The 21,813-nt window shown below is 39.4% G+C and overlaps 5 protein-coding genes across 5 annotated transcripts; 3 read left to right on the forward strand and 2 right to left on the reverse strand.

The window, feature by feature from the left end:
* Positions 1-3,208: 3,208 nt before the first annotated feature.
* Positions 3,209-3,727, forward strand: C9374_012224 (uncharacterized protein; the record flags this gene model as incomplete). The annotated part of the gene is made up of 1 exon (XM_044687967.1): positions 3,209-3,727. The coding sequence occupies one exon, from the start codon at positions 3,209-3,211 to the stop codon at positions 3,725-3,727; it is 519 nt and encodes a 172-aa protein (XP_044542532.1).
* Positions 3,728-4,016: 289 nt separating this feature from the next.
* C9374_012225 (uncharacterized protein) lies at positions 4,017-4,478 on the forward strand (the record flags this gene model as incomplete). The annotated part of the gene is made up of 1 exon (XM_044687968.1): positions 4,017-4,478. The coding sequence occupies one exon, from the start codon at positions 4,017-4,019 to the stop codon at positions 4,476-4,478; it is 462 nt and encodes a 153-aa protein (XP_044542533.1).
* Positions 4,479-5,889: 1,411 nt separating this feature from the next.
* On the forward strand, positions 5,890-16,519 carry C9374_012226 (uncharacterized protein; the record flags this gene model as incomplete). The annotated part of the gene is made up of 4 exons (XM_044687969.1): positions 5,890-7,807; positions 7,939-14,618; positions 14,693-15,237; positions 15,373-16,519. 4 exons carry the CDS (start codon positions 5,890-5,892, stop codon positions 16,517-16,519), a joined length of 10,290 nt encoding a protein of 3,429 aa, XP_044542534.1.
* A 1,457-nt stretch (positions 16,520-17,976) lies between these two features.
* C9374_012227 (uncharacterized protein) lies at positions 17,977-18,576 on the reverse strand (the record flags this gene model as incomplete). Its single annotated transcript, XM_044687970.1, has 1 exon — positions 17,977-18,576. The coding sequence occupies one exon, from the start codon at positions 18,574-18,576 to the stop codon at positions 17,977-17,979; it is 600 nt and encodes a 199-aa protein (XP_044542535.1).
* A 297-nt stretch (positions 18,577-18,873) lies between these two features.
* C9374_012228 (uncharacterized protein) lies at positions 18,874-21,771 on the reverse strand (the record flags this gene model as incomplete). The annotated part of the gene is made up of 1 exon (XM_044687971.1): positions 18,874-21,771. One exon carries the CDS (start codon positions 21,769-21,771, stop codon positions 18,874-18,876), a length of 2,898 nt encoding a protein of 965 aa, XP_044542536.1.
* Positions 21,772-21,813: the final 42 nt, after the last annotated feature.

The following is a 21,813-nucleotide window of genomic DNA, read 5'->3' on the forward strand; positions in this document are numbered from 1 at the left end:
ATTCAAAGGAACAATAAAGGAGCTTTGAACTCCTCCTCAAATAACAGTCGTGTTTGAACTTGCGAAATGTCCACGAATTTTTTTAAGTCGCATGTTTTAAGTACCTGGGTCTTAAACATAGGTAACTATTTGCCCTGCCCAACTTCAATAAATTGTTTCAATCTCTCTCAACCGCAGAAATAAAAAGAGAGGTAATAAACAATATATTTAATAACTACATGGTATCACGCCATGTTTATCTAGCACATACATTATTTTTGTTAATGCTATCCACACTACTACTAGTCGCCAGAAGAAACTTTACGTGACACCGTCCACAATAAAACGTCGATAATTCAAATGTTGAAAAACCTGAGAAGAAGCCGACATCAACTCGAAAAGAAACATTCAGTGGTTAGAGGAAAAAAGCATCTCACCCTTTATTGTATCCAGGATTGCTCTCCCTTTGTTGTTAGGAACCCTATGAAGAACATACTGGTATTCTTTTTCTTGGCAAATCAACTCTATTTCTAATTCGAGACCTTTAGAACAATCCTTGCTTTATTTTCGCCATCTTTTCGTTGATGGACTTAACTCGTTCTGTTTGCTGCAGTTACTCAACACAAGCAACTAATCTGTTAACATTGGAAGTTGTTAGCAGTCAACGACCCGAAATTTAAATGCTGTAAGACATGAACAAGGAAGAGCCAATCTTTCCTCAATTCATGTATAATGCACAGTTATTGTATGTAATGAAAATCTCGGTATCCATGTTCTCATGGCCGCATGAACGACTAGAAGACCCAATTTGGAAGTTTCCCTAAAAAGGAAACGTCAAGTTGAGATGCAATCTTTGCATTGTTGCTGCCATCGATCCACTTTCATACTTTGACAATACAGTCATCTGAGTACAATAAACATTTATTACTGTCAATCAAACAGAGCAGCAACATACGACCCGCACATGGAAGGCGACGAAGATGACAACTCTTCCTCGAAAGAGAGGTCTTGAGGATCTTCAAAGACCATGTTCTGTATTCGTTCCTGAGGTATTACACATGGAAGCATGTAATACTCTTCAAAATCTGTGTTCATGTCTATCAAAGAAGGAGTTGAAGACTCTACATCAAATTCCAAGGTTATACGTGGACCAAGAAACCTAACAAACGGCAGCATGTCTTGGGGAATACACAAGGTAGTGTATTGAACAGCTCTTCTAAATCCATGTTAATGACTTGACCCGAGTGTGAAAATCGTTGTGTTTCTTTTTTTTTTCTTTGTTTTCTCATATTTCCAAAATGTAAAGATCATCTTTCGTTCAGACGTGTGTGAAAAAACAAGAATGGGGCTCTTTGGAAGAGTATATCATTGGATAGTGGTACCAGGAAAACCTTCTCGTTATTAACATGATATGTTAATCGAGCAATCATCCACGACCTGTAAAGCAGACGTGGCTGACTCAGTTGAACCCGGTTAACCAGGAAAATTGTAAATGATCTATTTTGAACCTTTTATAACACCAAGTTAGATGTCATAGGTTCAGTGTTTTGTGATCATGATAAGGGGTTCTGAAGAAAAGCTGTTCTCAATGCACCTTTCTGCATTTTAAACGTGTGTTTAGTTACAACATTTGAAATTTACATGAAAATGGGAGTCGTACTTTCTGAAACCATTAACCGTTCTAACTGTCTAACTTCTCAAAACGTTGGAGAAATCCAGCACTTTTTAAATAGCACTGAAAGATGGGCATCAACTTTAAAAAAGAGTATCATTGAATGCTGCAGACTGCTTCTGTTCCGCTATGGAGCTCCGTTTCATTCAACTATTCTCATCAAGGTTGTTGCAAAGTTTGACCCAACTGTTCGGAAGCAAATTAATCCTTGTTTTCCTATCGGGTTGTATTGATTTACTTGGTTTTCCAGAGCAACAAAGACTGTCACTCCTCCACCAGTGTCATTACCGCTCCATTGCACACTTATTCCTTTCCCTTCTCCACACTGTCTGAATTACCCCTCCCCTGCACAATCAGGGGGATGCTCAACTATGACAACGTTGCAGCTCGTTCATTACATTTGCGAAACCTTTTCTCAAATTTGAGCGGAGTTGTTCAACATCATAGTGAAACGTTGTTGTTTATTATTACTATTGTTTGTCGCTTGATCCAATGTCTAACCAAAGTAACTAAATTGAATTTTTTGCTGTCATTCCAAAAGACCAACAATGTCGATAGGCACATTGAAGGGGACATAGGAGATGAACAAGCGTTGTCCAAATCAACAAAGATCAAGCCATGTAATCTTTCCTGTGGTGTCACGAACGGAAGCATGAAATATTCTTCAACAGCTGTTCTCGTGTCTTGGAAGTACATCATGTCAGCATTAGGTGACGATTGAGAAACGACATCAAACGCCAAGAATAACTCTTCCCCGACAAACCTAAGAAACGGAAGTGTCTCCAGAGGTATCACACACGGTAGTGAGTTGAATAATTCTTCAAAATCCATGGCCTTCGGGTCTTCAAGTCACTTTGGCAAGAGGAAATGAATTGGAAATAATTTTTGATGTGTGAAAGTTGTTGATTTTGGGGACTTTTTTTTGGCTCTCAAGAATGAACGATTTCAGCGAGTGTCTGTAATAACCTTGTTTGGACAACACCGAGTCAAGAAAAGCTAGGATCATTGGAAGTTTATTTGCAACATGCAGTCGTTCAGGTTGTCAAGATTACCTAACGATGGTCATTTTGATGATTTATCAAAACAGTGGGTTTACAACGACAACAATGATTCCGCAAGCGACACGTTGTCCCAAAAAGGAGTTGCAACAGGCACCTTTGGTGGCACTTGCCAATTTATTGTTCATTATATAAACTTCGTCTTGCTCAATTGGAAAAGCAAACGAGCGACTTGGAGTCGGCCAAAGGAAATTGTTTGAGATTCTTTCTGGACAGTGTTCTTCTTTGCCTTTCTTCCAACTCCCACTTCATCGAAATCATTGTCTTCAACAATGGTAAGTTTCAATTCTATCCTCACAGTAAAAACATACTCGATTTATGCTGCTTTTTGACAATGGATGGCTGAGTTGTGTGTTCAAGTATTGCACTGTTGCATGGAATCGAATGTTTGGCGCCCAATTCTACATTTTGCGCCTTCAAATACAACAAAAAAAAAACCTCATCTTCACCATCGAATACATTACCTCACCAACATACATCCTCACCCAATCATAACAAGATGCAAAAATACGCCACCAAGAAAACAACCACCGGAACTACAAGCGGAAGTAGCAAACAAAAGGTACAAATTGAACTCACAGATGAGCAACGACAAGAAATTAAAGAAGCCTTTGATTTGTTCGATATGGACGGATCCGGTAAAATTGATGCCAAAGAACTGAAGGTTGCTATGAGAGCTCTCGGTTTTGAGCCCAAAAAGGAGGAAATCAAGAAGATGATTTCTGGAATTGATAACGGCTCTGGTAAAATAGATTTTAACGACTTCCTGCAATTAATGACTGCAAAAATGAGTGAAAAGGACTCCCATGCGGAAATTATGAAAGCCTTCCGTTTGTTTGATGAAGATGATACAGGCTACATAACGTTTGCCAATTTGAAGAGAGTGGCCAAGGATTTGGGTGAGAACATGACCGATGAGGAGTTGAGAGAAATGATTGAAGAAGCTGATCGATCTAACTCGGGACAAATTTCGAAAGAAGATTTCCTCCGTATCATGAAAAAGACCAATCTCTTTTAATTTGTAATTTGAATCTAGTTTGAATTGCAATCATTCTCTTGCATGATTCCGAATGTCATTCTCTTCATCCAATAACCAAAATCATTTTTTTATTGGAAATGATAATTTTGTAAATTTATTTTCAACGATCGTTCCGAACGAAGAATTAATTTAATTTCACATGCTGCCCAACCACCATCAATAAACCTGTTTTGTGATGAGCATCTATTCATTAAAAGCTTTGTGATGATACCACATCCAAGGAGGGCAGCCGACTCCCAAACATGTTTTTAACCCAATCCCAAAAAAAATGCACAGCAGCAAGGCACCCAAGATCAACACTCCAACCTATCAAAATGCCAACAAGGGTGTCTCGAACCAGCAGCAAGAACAAGAACAGGACTTGAAAAAACTCGAGCAAATGTACAAACATAAATTCAGTTGGATGGATGATAGTGTGGATATTCGGGATGAATGTCCCATGTGTATGCTCTACATCAATTCACCTTGTTATGAGACTTTTATGGAATATAACAAGGCTGACGATGACAAAACTGAATTCAAGACCTCTCTCCGACAAGCATCGGAATCATCCAAGGACAAGGAAATGGAATACAAGTTATATGTCAAGAAGGCCGATCTAGCTTGGGATCGTTTGATGAAATGTGTAACTCCTATTCAATCCACATTTTTGCACAGACAAGATGAATTACAGACTTATATGAAATCAGTCAAGGAATTTGAAAAGGAAGTCTTTAAAAACAACAATTAATTGGATTTGAAAATTAATTCAATATATTTTCATCAATTAATAATTTTTTTACTTGAAAAGGGACAAACGGAACAACTTTTTGTATTCATGATGTGATTTATACAATAATTAGAAATATTTTATAGTGGGAGTTTAATGTCTAGAGAGAGTGAACCGGTGCCTGCTCAATTCCATTTTTGTGGAATTTCACCTGGATAGGAATGTTGTGAATGATTGAAATACATAATTTTCAAATTTGACTCATAATGAATGGGTATGTGTCTTTTTATCGAAATTTCATAATCATCTCAATAGCCATGGAGTCGAGAGATAATGGCCGTTCTTTCTCCAGATTATATATTGGAGTTGCACTTAGCCATCAAATAACTGAAATCATCTCGTTTTTCTTTTGCGTATCTCTGTCTTCTAAGGCAAGTTTATTTCTCAACACCGACATTTATCATTATCATGGCTGAGGGAAGGACGAATCTGTAAAGCTTTCGGTGTTGTATGCACAAATTTTAAGATCAAGTCATTCAAAACCACAACTGGCCGATGCAAATTCATGTGATCTGGTCATTTCTCAGCATGGTCGCGTGTTAAAAATGCTTGTTGGCAAATTGGTCAACTTGTCATCTCTCATCAAACCATTTTGAATATTTGAGGCCAAACTGTTGTTGCGCATACCAAACCAAGGTCTCTAGTAATTTTTGACACGACGAAATGGGAACCAGTTCAAGCAAATTCGCCTCGAGTCGGCCCTCTCTCTCTGCAAAACATCAAAAAAAACAAGCGTCATCCCACACACAATTGTTTGACACTTCTCAGAAATGCCAGAACAAATTACTTTGGGCAGCACAACCGCTGCACGTAAAGTAATTGGCTTCAACCTTTCTCTTTTGGTACGTAATAGTAGACTCGTGAGCGTAAATTGTGTTAGGAAGATAACAATTCGTTCTATTGTATGAATATTCTCTGTGCTAATTAATAATTTGATTTCAATGGACAACGACGACGTTCTATCTGGACACTATCTTGATATCAAAATTGAATTTATTGGATCACGCAATGAACGACTTTGCAATGATGATGACCACGACTCGATATCTTTCAATAATGATTTGCTATTGTTATTATTGGATGGCGTTATGTGGTTGGGCATTTGAACAAATTTGGTCAAAAATACCAAACGCCTGAAACCTCTCTTGACGACTGACAATTCCCTGCATGTACCCCACACACTCACTGCACCCATCTGGTTCATTTGAATTCGTTGCATGTTGTTGTTGGGTGACCCAACACTCATCTCCGTCAATGCACCTCCATCATCCATTCTCTCTCTCGTTCTTAGAAAGGAGGCACTATCACTCAAACCATTGTTGGTGGTATTGTCTCGGCTCTCGTCGTCGTTTCAGTCGTGGCCACCATCATCATGGTCACTGTGGGTGCTGGTTATGAACCACCCAAATTGAAACCAGATCATTTACAAGCTTTCAAACATGTGAGTTACATCATTACCCCACTTTTAAATGATGTCGATCCAAAAGCAAATAACCTTACACTCGTCAATATTACTCAACCATTATATGGTACTACCAAGTTAATTGGTGGTAATCGTGTTCAGTACATTTCCAACAAGTATTATGCAGGTAATGACTCGTTCGAATATACCGTATCGAATGGTTATGCCTATGCCTCAAGTGTTGTTACGATTGAAGTTTTGAATAGACCTCCAGAACCAATTCCAATCTCTATTCAAGTTTCGAAGAATTCAAAGAATAATATTATTGACTTGTTCAATTACGTGAGTGACAGTGGTGCCAGAATTAATGACATTGACGATGATATCTTGACCATTGTTGGAGTTGGAAATACCACTGTGAAAAACGCTCAAGTCAACATTGTAGATGCTCTCTATTTAACTTATACTCCACCTGCTGGTTTTAATGACATCGATTCGTTTGAATATACCATTACTGATCGAAATACGACTGTCTCTCAAACCATTACTGTTGAAGTTATCAATGATGCACCTGTTGCAACTCCAGATGACATTACTGTTCCTAAAAATAAGGTCTCTAGTCTCGATTTACTTTCCAATGACTATGACATTAATAATGATCACATTTTCATTCTTGGTAACATGTCAGGAAGTGGTTCTAAGGGAACTGTTGTTTTTTCTGACGATGGATTGAAAGCTCAATACTACCCTCCAGGTGATACTCATGTGTTCATTGACAGTTTTGAATATACCATCACTGACGGAAGTAAGATGTCTTCGACCTATGTCTTTGTTCGTGTGAAGAATACTCCACCTTTCTCACCTGATCAAACCATTACCATTCCAAAGAATTCTCTCAATAACAATATTCCATTAGATTATCAGGAGAAGGATATGTTGGATACTGTCACCATGACTCTTATTCAAAAACCTGTGAAGGGTACCTTCCAATTACAACAACTCTCTTCCATTAATCCAGTGAACTATTTGGGCCAACACTGGGTCAATGTTCCTACCAATTCCTATAATTTAATTTATTCGCCACAAAGTGGAATGGTCTATACTGAAGTTGTCAAGATTAAGGTCGACGACGGTTATGATTCGATGATTGCCACTCTCACTCTCAATGTTGTGAACACTCCACCAGTCACAGTCAATGACACCATTGTATGTGAAAAGAACAAACAAGTTACTTTGAACGTTGTTGAAAATGACTATGACCTTAATGGTGACACTATTTTGTTGAGCACTGATCCAAGTGATTGGGTATTGAGTGAGAACAATGCAACTGTTTCTCGTGTCGACAATAATGTGTTGCAATACACTGCCAAATCTGGATTCTTGGGCAATGATGTGGCCACCTATGTCGTCACAGATAGTAACTCGGATGGTTCCAATGTTGGTGTTTTGAAAGCTACTGGTTATGTCCATGTTCAAGTAGTGAACACACCTCCTGTGGCTTCAGACAAGACTTTTACTGTTCCAAAAGGAGTTGTCTCAACACTTGATGCTTTGCAAGGTGATTATGATCCAAACTCTGATCCTGTCGATTTTAACTCAACCACTGCAGTGATTGTCACTCCTGCTGGTGTTTCAGTATCTGTGAATACAACCTCTCAACCAAGAAACATGTTGAACTATCCTGCTTTAGATGCTGTTTATCAAGACAAATTCACTTACACCATTCGTGATGTGGATGGAGCCACTGCCTCTGCCATTGTCACTGTTCATGTTGTCAACACGGCTCCAGTTGCCTTTGATGACTCTGCAACCACTAAATGGAACAGAAGTGTGGTCATTCATGTATTGACCAATGACTATGATCAAAATCCTGCGATAGATCCAAATTGTTAGTTCAAACCATCACTCCTGTGAGCGTTTCTGGTGGCGTTGCTTCATCGTTCGACGGTGGAAAGAGTATTTTGTTCACTCCTGAGCCAGGATTTGTTGGAACTTACACGTTCAAGTATACCATTACAGACTCTGATCTCGAAAGTAATGCTGCAACGGTTGTAGTCACTGTTGAGAACAATGCTCCAACGACAAGCAATGTGGTCGCCACAACTCACTGGAGAGACACCTCTGTGATTGTTCCAGTGTTGGAAACATCGAGTGATGTTGATTCTGATCCACTCCACATTGAATCTGTGACTCAACCTCCAAAGGGATCAGTTTCCATTGTCAAACTCGGCGATGGATCTGATGCTTTGAAGTATCAAATTTCTGCCTCCCAAGCATTTGTTGGTGAAGAGACCATGACCTTTGTTGTTTCTGATTACTCTAAAACAGCTAGTGCTACCTTGAAAGTCACCGTGACCAATACGAATCCAGTGGCTCAAGACGATGCTGTGACCTTGCATTGGTCAACTCCTTCACTCACCATTCCTGTGCTAAGCAATGATAGGGATGACAACAATGATCCATTCTACATTAAGGATCTCAATCTACCAACTCCATTCTATGGTTCTTGTGTCAAGACTGAAAGTGATTCCAAACTGTTGTTCACACCAACGGCTCAATCGAAAGGTTATCAAGTGATCACATACACCATTACCGATGGACAAGGAGTTAGTGCTCCAGCCAATGTTGGTATTAATGTCACCAATGCTAACAAGCCATCAGATTTGACCATTTCCAAGACTGTCCATTGGTCCACACAAACCGTTGGTACCAAGATTACCTTATTCTCTCAAGCTCGTGACGCTGATGGAGATTTGTTGAGTATTGATCTTGCAAATTCACCTGTTCAAGCTCCTTCCTCTGGTGCATTGAACATGTCGAATGGTGATTCCAATAACTTGCCCTATGTGACTTATCAACAACAAGCAGGTTTCAAGGGTAATGATGTATTCAAAGTTAAAGTGACCGATGGAGCCGATACTGCTGTTTATACTGTGAACATGAATGTTTACAACAATGCTCCTGTATTAACTGCTGCTTCTACTTCTGGTCACTTTAATGTCTTCGCTTCAGGTTTCACAGTAGATGCCATTCAATTGACCAAAGCTTCCGATCTTGATCCAGAGGATACTCTTTCCCTTGTTTCCATTACTCCATCCCAATATGTCACACGAAATGGTAATCAAATTACATTCCTTCCTGTTGCTCCATTCACAGGTACTAAGGTCTACACGATTGGAATTAGTGACGGTTTGGAAACTACGACCACAACATGGACTGTCACTGTTCAAAACGTTGCACCTGTTGCTGCAGTCTTCCCAACCACCATTCATTGGTCTAAGGGTTCTGAGGTCATTGATGTTCTTGCTAGTATTACCGATGCCGATGTAGATGCTGTGAATATTACCTCTGTGAGCAGTGCTTCATCAATCTATGGCTCTCCATCCATCATTGTTGCTGGAAAGCAATTCATTAAGTGGACTCTTCCATCTCCAACTGTTTCCATGTTAGGAAGTACTTCATTCACTGTGCAATTCACAGACGGATGGGCAACTGGTAGTGCCATCTACGCTGTCACTGTTCAAAACAATGCTCCAACTGCCAAGGATATTTCAGTCTCTCTCCACTGGTCTCGATATGCCACTGGTGTTTTGATTAATCCAATGACAGATGCTTCAGACCTTGATTCACAAGATACCATTACTTTTGCCTCAACTCCATTCTCTGCACCTTCTCATGGTACAGTTGAATTGAGTGGTAGTGACAAGTTGTTGTACAAGCCAACTGCAACCTATGTGGGTAGTGATTCTTTCACATTTACTTTGACTGATGGTTTACAAAGTGTCACAAAGACAGTGACCGTTGCTGTCAACAACCAATTGCCAGTGTGTTCTGCCGATTCGATTAGCATCCATTGGAACACTTCCTATGTAGATATCTCTGTTTTAGGTAATGATTCAGATCCTGACACTGAAGATTCTCCAAAGGTCAAGATTGGATCTCTTTCCACACCCACTCAAGGTTCTGTTTCTCTCCAATCGGACACTCTTGGAATTATTCGATACACTCCAGCCACAATTCCAACTCTCACTTTGGGTACAAAGACTTTCACATATAAGGTGACTGATGGTGCTCAAGATTCTCTCAATTCAGCTCTTGTTTCAGTACAAATTACGAACGCACATCAACCTTCAGCTCCTGTCTTGTCAAATTCTATTCACTGGAGAGAAGCTTTGAATGGAATTACATATTCTCCATATAGTGCAGTCACTGATGCCGATGGTGATTCATTGACACTTTCTTTGGGTTCAACCAATGATGGCAATTCGTACAGCATTGAGGGCGCTAGTGGAACTGTTCAATCCATCAAATTTATCAAGAATACTCCATATAAGGGCATTCAAACATGTACTTATTCATTGAGTGATGGATTTTCTACTGCATCATCAAGCATTACCACCACTGTGACCAATGATGTTCCAACCGCTCAAGATATTAATCTTAATTATCACTGGTCATTGATTGGTACTGGTCTCACGATTAACATTATTCAATATTCCACTGATAACAATTTGGCTGATATTGCATTCCTTAAGGTCAACTCTGTTTCTGCTTCAAATCGATATGGCGATTGTGTCTCCATTAGCTCAGATGCCACCAGTGTTCTTTACAAACCAAGTAATTTAGTTGCTGGAGAAGATTACTTCACTTACACCATTACTGATGGTCTTGACGTTTCTATTGCTTACAAAGTTACTGTGAATATTACAAGTACGACAGCCAATCCATCCGATCAATTCTACAATGTGCATTGGAGAGCATACGCAACACCAGTCGTGTTCCCAGTCTTGCAAAATATTAGCTCGGGCGGTGATGTATTGAACATTGACAGTATTTCACAAAATCCAAATCAAGGAGGTTCTGCACTCATTACCGATTCTCAAACGACCATTACTTATTCACCACTTCAAGGATTTATTGGAACTGAGACGTTTGTTGTGAGATATCGACTTGGTTTGAGCTATTCTCTCATTACTGTCACTGTTAATGTTTATGACAATGCTCCAACTGGAACCTCAAAGACAGCTACCACTCACTGGAGAACTCCTGTTTCCATTAATTTAATGGCCAATGCCACCGATGTCGATTCAGCAGATGTTCCATTCTTGACTGCAACTTCTGCAACGAGTCCATCCAAGGGTAGTGTTGGTAGTATTACTTCTGGTTTCATCACCTACACACCAGAGACCACTGTTGGTGCTTTTATTGGTACTGCTACTTTCAATTACAAGATTTATGATGAAAAATTGTATTCATCCTATGTTCCTGTTTCCGTAATTGTCACCAACTCTGCACCAGTGTCTGGCTCTAAGAGTATGAATGTCTTGTGGAGCGACTTTGTGAATGGAAAGGAAATTAGTGTACTCACATTGTCTCCTGCTGACAGCGATCCAAATGGAGATCCAATTCGTGTGAAGAGCTTTGGATCTATCTCTAGAGGAACTGTGGTTGCAAAGACTGGTAATACCAACATTGCAGTCGTTAAGGGCGTCAGTGGTGAAAAGTATTTAGGTCCTGTCACATTCTCATATGTCGTTACGGATGATGCCTCTAATGGTGATGTCACTTCTTCTGTAAACTTGAACATTTATAACAACAAACCAGTAGCAAATCCTGATTCTATTACCACTCATTGGAACCTTGCATATGTGGATATTGATGTTCTTGCCAACGATAATGATCCTGACTCGAATACATTGAGTATTACAAACGTTTATGGATCCTCTGCAACAACTGCTCCAACCATTACTGGTGGAAAGATTAGATATTATCCAAGAACTGCTTCTGTTGGATCTGTGGATACATTCAAGTACGAACTCAGTGATGGTGTTCAAACCTCAGAAGGAACTGTCACTGTCAACGTCACAAATACCAAACCAACCACTCAATCGTACAGTCAAAGCGTTGTGTGGTCTGTTGCAAAGAATGGACTCACTTTCAACGTCGTTCAAAATTCAGCTGATGCTAACGGTGATGCCCTTTCGTTGGTTGGTTATACTTCAATCACAAGCGATCAAGGTACATTGTCAACTGTTGGAAGTGGATCCACAGCTCAAATTCGTTTCGTTCCAACATCTGGCTTCACTGGTCCAGTCACACAAATTGTTTTCACCATTACTGACCAACGTGCTACAGTTACTGGAACGATTGACATTACTGTCCTTAATAATCCTCCAGTCATTAACACTGCTGCTTTCACTTATCATTGGAGACAAGCACTTCAAACCAATACTATTAATTTGGCAACTAGATATTCTGATGCTGACTCTGATTTCGTGAATACGACTCAAGTCACGAGCGCAGGTAAAGGAAACGTCTACTTGTCAGCTGTGAACACAGTGACTTACAAATTATCATCAGCTTGGAAAGGAAGTGATTCCTTCTCAGTTCTAGTCACTGATGGTTGGACCACAAAGAGTGCCACATTCCCAGTGACTGTAACCAACAATGTTCCAGTAGCTTATGACATTACTGTGAATGTTCAACATACTGCTGCTTCCTCGATCAACATTCCTATTTTGACACGATCAGACTCTCTGAAACCAACAGATGCTGACTCTGCTGATTCATCTCTTCTCACTGTTTCTTCATACACAAGTCCCGCAGTTGGTACTTTGACTTATTCTGCTGGTGCATTCACTTATCAAAATCCACAAGGAAATTTGCAAACCAAGACCTTTACTTACACCATTTCTGATGGATTTGAAACTGTGACCAAGACCATTACGATTAACATTCTCGATCAAGCTCCAACAGCTAATGCAGTTTCAAAGACCTCTCATTGGAGACTCGTTCAAAATGGATGGGATTTGAACTTTATTACTGAATCAGGTGCTTCAGACGCAGATGGTGACACTTTGACCATTAGTGCTTTCACTCAACCACAATCTGGTGCTGGAACTGTTGCTAGAAAAGCTGCTTCTCTCACGAACTTGATTTACACTCCACCTGCTGGTGTTGCTCCATTGACAGCTAATTTCAAATTCACCGTTTCAGATGGAAGTCTTAGTGTTGAGAAGAATTGTCAAATTACACTCACTAACACAGCTCCTGTTGCCAATGCAGATGTTTTAATCAAGTCATGGAAACAAACGACATTTACCATTACTCCACTCACCAATGACAATGATGCCAATTCAGATCCAATCACAATCAGTAGTGTGGATTCAGTATCACGTAATCGAGGAGCTGCTTTGACTGTTTCTGCCGATAAGACCTCCATTACTTATACGTATGCTGGAAGTGGTGCTACTGGAAATGATACGATTAGTTACACCATTACTGATGGTGCTGCAACATCCACTTCTACCATCACGATTGTGTTCACAAATACTGAACCTGTGGTCACTAGCTTCAATAAGGTGATCAAGTGGAATTCCAACTTTGTGGAGAATTCATTATTGTCAAGATGTTCTGACGCAGATGGTGACACTGTTACTTTTTCAGGAGTGGTTCAAGGAACCTTGGGAACTACTGTGGTCAATGATGCCTCAGTTGGAAAGATTACATACACTCCAAATCTTGCCATCACGTACACGAACAAACCTGTTGGATCCAGATGGGAAGCATATGACACTGTCACATTTAAATGTACCGATGGACTTGCAGAAAAATCAGGAACCATCTCAGTCACTATTTGGAATACTCCACCTCAAGGTTCAGACAAGAACGGATCATTTAATCGACAATATTCGAATCCAGTCGTATTAATTCCATTCAGTACGTTGTTGACAGGTGCATCAGATGCTGATTCAGATTCATTGACCATTTCATCGGTTCAAATGTATGCTGGATCTGACAGCTCTTCATCGGTCATGATTGAATCTGGTAATGTCAAGTTCACCTATGGTCAACAATTTATTGGAACTCAAAAATTCTACTTCTCGATTAGCGACGGTCAATTGTCAACGACTTACACTTACACAATCACCATTGTCAACTCTTTCACTTGTATGGATTATACCATCACAACCACAAAGGACAGTGCTGCCACTCAATTCGAAGATTCGATTAAGGCCGCTTGGGCAGCTCAATTTGGTACTGAACCAATTACGATCACGATTAGCAATACTGCCACGTTGAACTCTGTGGGTGACATTTCGACTGTGAATACTAAATTGACTTACACTCCAAATGCAAGACGATCATGCACAGGAAACGCATGTTATGCTTCCTTTGTCGTTAAGAATCAAGCTGCTCAATCTGCCACTTGTAAACTCTTTGTGAATCAACCCAACAAATCTCCAGTGGCATCCAATTGGGAATATGAATTCTCTATCCGAAGAGATGGTAACGATGTTCGAACATTTGATTACATCAAAGACTCTGGAGCTCAAGATCCTGACATTCAAGATTCTTTGAGCATTGCCATTGCAGATCCTGGAACTTGTGCAAGTGCTGCCACGAGCTTGTCTATTGTGAGCAATAAGATTTCCTTCACAAGAGCTAATTCATATATTGATCAACGATGTACACTCACTCTTACGGTAACAGACAATGATTTATCTTCTCCTTCCTCTGTGAGTGTCACAGTTGGTATTAAGGCCATCAGTTCTCCTCCAATTGCAGTCAATGATGAATTCTCAACCAAGTACAATACCTTTATTGATGTGACTGCATCCTCCTTGTTATTGAACGATTACGATCCACTTGGAGGCACTTTTGAATTTGTGAATATTTATTGTCCAGATTCCACTATTGTAAGAATGGAGTACCAACCATTTTGAATCCACTCGATTCTCCAAACAGTAGAATTATTCGTGTCTCTCCAAAGATTGGTTCATGTGAAGCTGAAAAGATTCAATACAAGATCAAATCACTTCAAGATGGTACAACAGCAACTGCAGACGTGGCGATCAAGTATACAGATTGTGTTTGTAGCAAGATCTTTGATCTTATCTTTGTTTTGGATGGTTCTGGATCCATTTCTGATACCAATTGGAAGAATATGAGATACTTTGTGAATAACATTACTGCTGGATTTAATGTTGGAAGTGATGCAACAAGAATTGGTATTGTTCAGTATGGTTCTACATCAACCCTTCACTTGTCTGTTGCTTCAGGAACATCAAAAACAACTGTAACCAATACCATGAACTCGATTGCTCAACTCAGAACAGGAACAGCTACTATTAAGGGTATCAATACTGGTATTGACAACATGGTGAGTGCTGGTAGAGCTTCTGTCACGGACAAGTTATTCATTCATATTACTGACGGAGAGAGTAATTATCCATGTTCATGTTCTGATTGTGTTGCACAATATGGATCATCTGCTACTTGTGTTTCTCCAAGATTCCCAGCGATGGATTGTGGCGAGTAAGTATTTCTTTCTTTTTTCAACAACATTTTTCGACCAAATTTATCGAATTTCACAAAATATTTTCCTAACAAATGATTTAACAAATTATTTTAATACAACTAATTTAATCATCCATTGAACACTACAACCAGTTGTGACTGGCAAAATGCAACTTCCAAGTGTCAACCATGTGCTGAAGCCACCATTCGTTCCTCTGAAATTAACTCATGGAAGGCAGGAAATCCAAACAATCCTGAATCAAGCAAAACATGGAATTACCGACAATTAGCCATTGGTATTGGTGCTGGTGTCACCTCTAACTTTGGTATGATGCAAATTCAAAAGATGAACTATGATCCATTGAAATTCTTCCTTGTCGATTGGACAGACTTGACCAACGTTTACAGCAAGGTCATTGATGAAGCTTGTAACACCATTCCATCCTCTGCCACTTATCAAAAGAGACCAATTAGTGATTTCGATTATACCATTACTTCATCTCGAAGTGTCACTACAAGAAGAGTCTTTGACGTGGATTATTCCTCTACAAAATTCACATATTCCATTACTGTTCCTTCGAGTTCATCCATGGGTGCTGTGAAACGATTTGCAGTTGCCAACTCGATCGATTCCTTCTCATACACTTCCTATTCACCATCCTTCCCCGTCTATTTAGGAAAAGATATCATTTCAGGATTGTCAGGTTTCATTTGGGAATCTTTACCAAATTCCAATATTGTTCCAACAGGAACCACAAAATCCTTCGCGTTGAGTGTGTGTGGAAATATTGCTGCTACCAATGTCAATTTCACTGTGGCTGGAGCTTCAACCTATGCCGTTTCTCAAATTCAAGGACCAATTTCTTCCTCATGCACCTACTTCCCACCAGCTGCTGAGGACGCTACGAAACGAGTCACATCATGTACATCGAGTAGATGTCTCTTACGAACTCAATTTACTGATTTCCTTAATTATGATCAAGTGGTTGCCATTTGTAAATTATGGAATCCAAATGGAACTCCTGTCACGATCAAGTCTGCCACTGAAAAGACCGAAGTCATGTCTGTGGCTAGTGGATTTGATTTCTTTATTGGTTTGTATAAGAGTGGAAGTTCTTGGAAATGGATTGATGGAAGTTCAGTTTCGTATACCGATTGGAAGAGTGGAAATCCAAATAATAACAGTCCAACTGATTACAATGATTTTAATGCAATTTCAGCTGGAAGTAGTTCTGGACAATGGGATGATGCACCTGCAATTTACAAGTACAAGACTGTTGTGTGTCAATACAAGTTGTAAAATGGGAATTTTTGGTTGAATAAAACACGTTCATATTTATTTCGTCATGATGAAACACAACACGACCTACCTACCGACCGTCCACAAAAAAACAAACAACATTAATACCATCACCCGTGTCACTTCCATGGTTTAGTATTTTTACAAAATTGACATTTATATCACATTATATTTGTAGTATTCGATTAAGTTCTAAAGCAACAATTTCTAAACACCTCAAGTGTGAATTTCAAAATTTGCTGAAAACACAGCCCCTATGTAGTATGAAGCAGAGGAAATTACTCAACACTCTCTGCATCTTGATGAAGAAATTCAAAATTTGCAAATCGTTGAAAAAACCCTCACTCATGTAGTATGTAGAATGAGCATTTCCTTTTTAAATAAAATCGTACAAAACTACAGAATGGGAGTCATAGTTTTGAAAAAAACACACCGTTTGGGCACATTTTGATTGACATGACTTCAAGATTTCCTTAATTAGTTAAGTTTCATTTAAAAGATCACCGTGTTGTGAAAATAAAGAGCTACTGTTAATAATGGAAGTTAATAGACGGTCTTTGTAGACGGTCTTTGTGGACGGTCTTTGTAGACGGTCTTTGTGGACGGTCTTTGTGGACGGTCTTTATGGACGGTCTTTGTGGACGGTCTTTTTGGACGGTCTTTGTGGACGGTCTTTTTGGACGGTCTTTTTGAACGACATCAAGAGTCATTAAGTCGTTACTCCTCACAGTTGAATTCGATAATTTAGAAGCAAAGCATTTGCTCAAACAACTTAAAGAAGTTCAGCAAGGGATTAACAACTACTTTTTATTACACTGTCCGATTAAAACTAGCTCTGTCGAATATTTAGCGAGTGATAAGGCAGTAATCCGAACCGATCTCAAATATAATCACTGCATACATGACACTATTTATAAACTCGAGAGAGTCGAAAAACCGAATGAACAAATCGACCCTTCTCAAAAGTACACAGTAGCCATACACTTCCATGACACCACTACCAACACTATTAATATTATACAACATACACCGAATACATCCACTACTACCGAAACGGATCTAAAAGCATGGTTACAAGGATTACATCCACCTGCACAGAATATTTCTGAAGTTAAATTCAGCAAACTTGGTCTTGTTGACGCCACCGCCACCGGTGCTGGCTATCTCTCATATTTTTCCAGTTACGCCGCTCATACATGCAACTCCAATTTAGAGGATATCAATGACGCAACTATTACTAATACAGACGATTGGATTGTAGTTGATGGCTTTCAGTGCTATTTAAAAAGTGCTGGATTTCTCCAACGTTTTGATAAATTACAGTTAGAACGGTTAATGGTTTCAGATAAGTACGACTCCCATTTTCATGTAAATTTCAAATGTTGTAACTAAACACACGTTTAAAATGCAGGAATCCCTCCCACCACGTGATGAACAATAAAAAACATCAGTCACAATCAATTTATTTTCAAAACAATGGACGTGTCCTTATTATTGTTCGTCCGTTCATTATTGGTTGAGGTATTCCTTTCATTGTTGTTACTGTCAAAACATGGATCAGTCTTTCTTTCATCACGAATAGGCCACAATTCCCTAAACACTTGTTGATAACCATCCAAACCTGCTTGAATGAGCTTTTTGTTGAATTTTTCATGTTCAAACTCGAGTTTTAAATCATGAAAAGCAAATTCTATTGCTCGAGAGCAATGATTCACTGCTTTCTTGACAATTTCTCTATTTTTCTTCAAACGCAACGATGCAAATCGCAACGCTCGGCCATTCTGAGAAACTGCTGCAGAAACCACTGAAAATTTATCTCGTAATCTCCGAGAAGCATATTTCAGAAAATAACCATCACAAGTGTATAATAAATGCATCATGATGGCTTCATCATCCGAATAAGGAAAAGGAGCAAGTTCAAGATGCATTTGAAAAAATTTGTTGATCATTTCTTCCTTGTGCTGCACCCACTCGGGTTGTTGATCTTGTTTCCATAATAATTGTTGGCAAATCCATCTTTGTTGAAGTTTTGCGAAATAGTTCCATCGGAGAATCATTTGTTGAGATTTGTCATGTTGAGTCTTTTGAAGGTATTGCAAGAGTGTATGGATGATGTAGAGGAATCGTCCAAGTCATTCTCTGAATGTACCACTAGATCAATAAGAATTATTTTGGTGCAATTTCGTTCCATGCCAAACTTTTTTTTGAAAATTGAAAATTGAAAATTGCACTTGTTGTTCGTTGTCTACTTTTCAACACAATCATTCCTACAAATTGAAATTGCAGTATTGCTTGAAAATTAATATTATTATTATTTATTCGAAATAATCATGAAAATTCAACATTATAATCTCTTACTTTTCCATCTTGTCTGTAATATCTTCCTCATATTCAGGATTCTTCTTGACAATAATGACATGATCCATGGTGGAGCTTAATGGTAAATATTCTTCTGAGGCAAGTTCAGCTCTCTCCTCATATTGCAACACCACTGGTGATTTGTGAGTTTGGAATCCAGTGATCGTTCTTGGCTTACCAGCTTGGGCAACCACATCCACAGCTTGACCTACTCGAACATTGGCTGGAACAGGTTCCAAATTCTCGTCAACTAGAATGAGCATTCTTGGATACATGGCTGTTGCAGCTGTATATAAAAGATAGTGGTAATTGCCTAAAACAGTACTCTTCATGTCAAGTCCAGTGAAACATAAAGCAAGCAATCCACATAATTGTGACCTGGACAAGATGGAACGATCAGAATAGAATGGGTTCATGGTGACGAGACCCTTACCAGCTGAGAGTAAACCTTGTGCAATTCGAACTACAAACAAGTGATTTTGTTCTTTGGCATAGTATGATGATAATTGTCTGAGTAATTGAGCAATACGAGCATTGTTGGTACCTGCTCCAATTAAACCCAAGGCAAAGATGGCGTTTTGTGACAATTCAACATCATTGTCGTGTGACAACTTGCTGAGAGTGTCCATGGTTGACATTTGTGGATTCGAGACACTCAACAAGCCCAATCCGAGAGGAACTGCTCTTTTCACTGCAATTTCAGAATATTGAAGCAAGTGACCAAACGATCTCACAGCCATTTCAACTCCTAAATCCTCACCCATGCAAATAATAGAAATACCCAAAGCAGCAACTCCATAATAAGTGTTCATGAGAGCATCCTCGGTCTTTTCTTCCTTCTTTTCTTGAGAGGCTGGTTGTGAAGAAGATGTGCCAGCACCACCACCGCTGCTTGGAGTACTGCTGCCGCTACCTTTACCTCCACCATTGGCTTGTGTTGCCTCACCTTCCTTCTTTGATGGTTTTTCAGGATGTTCTCCGCAAATCTTGAGCAATTGTTGAATCTTTAAAACGTTACCAGTTCCACAGTAAGCACAAACTTCAATGGTGAGGGTGGCAAATCTTGCCAACTTGGTATTGCTGCAAACAGTCATCATGGTTGTACACACTGTTTCGACAGCTTCTTGTTGTCCCAAACCTAAGAGACCGAGACCCAATGCTAGGAATTTGGCCAATGGATGAGTCAAGTCCTTTTCACTTCTCTCCAAATAGACTTGAATGATGCAATTGGTCACATCTTCATTCAAGGTTCCAACAAAGATCATACCCAAAGTCAAAGCAGTGAATGCAACAACTTCCATTGGTTGCTCAGCATCGGCAAGGATGGGCATTAACAATTCAAATACATCGTTATGGGCACTTCCAGCATAGGCAATTCCAAGACCTAAAATTGTGGCCATTCGGACCTCTCGGGAGGCTCCTTCAATGTAACTTTGGGCGAGGCAATAGGCAGCATCGTCCTGCACTCTGAGACCTGCGTTCATGATACCTGCTGCCAACAAGGCTCCTGCCTTAATATTGTTATCATTGTTGTCGACATAATTATTCACTTCGTTCAAACCTTCAACGTGATTCCACAAGTAAATCATACCCAAAGAAGCCACAGCACTGAGCATACCGAGATCCTTATTCTTGTAGATCCAATTTTCTTCTGACTTCATCAACTTGTCGGAACTGAATGCAGCATTGGCGAATGCATTGACAAACGATGTGGCAAGATTTTGACGAGCAGATTCGACATTTTGTGTCAATGTTGATCGTGTCTCTGTGAGGTGTGACTTGTAAATATCTTCAGGAGTCTTTGGCTCGAGTGAGTCCAATTGCTTGGCCAAATATAAAAAGTATTCACTCAACTTGCTATTACCCATAATATCCTCTAATTCAAGTGCCTCGTTATCATCAATGTCAATATATTTGTGTTTTTCATCCATAGGTTTTCCTTCACTGATGGAGAATTTAAAGTTTCCTCTACTGAGCATGAATGCAAGTTGTTTCCTCATGAGTGCATCATCACATGTAAAGAAGGTCGCCTTGATCAATTCAGGATCATTCAATTGCATGGCAATTCGGAGAGCATCTGGATATTTTTTAAGCTTTTCATAAATACTGTACACAATTTTGAGGGTATCAGTGTTTTCTGGTTCAATAAAATACTTGGAAACACTTGATAAATAGAGACATACACGAGCATAGTTGGTCTCATCACAATAATCCACAATCTTGGATAACTTTTCAGTCTCAATCAACAAGTCACAAGCCTCAGGTTCTGATGCAGACTTCATGAAATATGGAACAATTTTGTTGACCAATGTGAGAATATCCATAATCTCTTCTGGTTTGAATTCAGTGTCAATGACCATGCTGTCATCTCCAGTTTCTTTGATAATTCGTTCTTGCATTTGAATCTTTTCAGAGAGTCTTGCTTGATATTCCTGACCAATTTCTCCAGCAAGAGATCTCACATATTCATGGCCCCATTTATCAAATTCTTCATCATCTCCTTCCAACATGTATTTCAAGCAATCACGTTCACCTTCATTAGACAAACTCATTCCCAACACGGAGAGAATGTTGGCAAAGAGAATCTTGTTTTCTCTTGGTGTATTTCTTTCATAGGCTTCTTTCAGAGAAGCATAATGTACTCGAAGGAATTTGAGTGGTTTGGGAATGGTCGTAACAGCAGAAGTCAAACTCTTTTTGAGTTCATCCTTGAGGGATTCTAAGCTTGTACGTTGTACCGATGAAGTGGAATTACAAATTTTGCCAACCAATTCTTCAAGATCGTCCTTCAATCGTTGGTCTTCTTCCGATAATTCGGGAGCAGCCAATACAATTTCGTCCTTCTTCTTTTGATCCTTTGCTGATGTTGTAGATTGGTCTTGTTTACTGGACATGATGTCGAAATGAATGATTGAATGGGAAAAGATTGATGATGT

This window comes from Naegleria lovaniensis (genome assembly GCF_003324165.1).
Source record: "Naegleria lovaniensis strain ATCC 30569 chromosome Unknown tig056, whole genome shotgun sequence".
NCBI lineage: Eukaryota > Heterolobosea > Eutetramitea > Acrasida > Naegleriidae > Naegleria > Naegleria lovaniensis.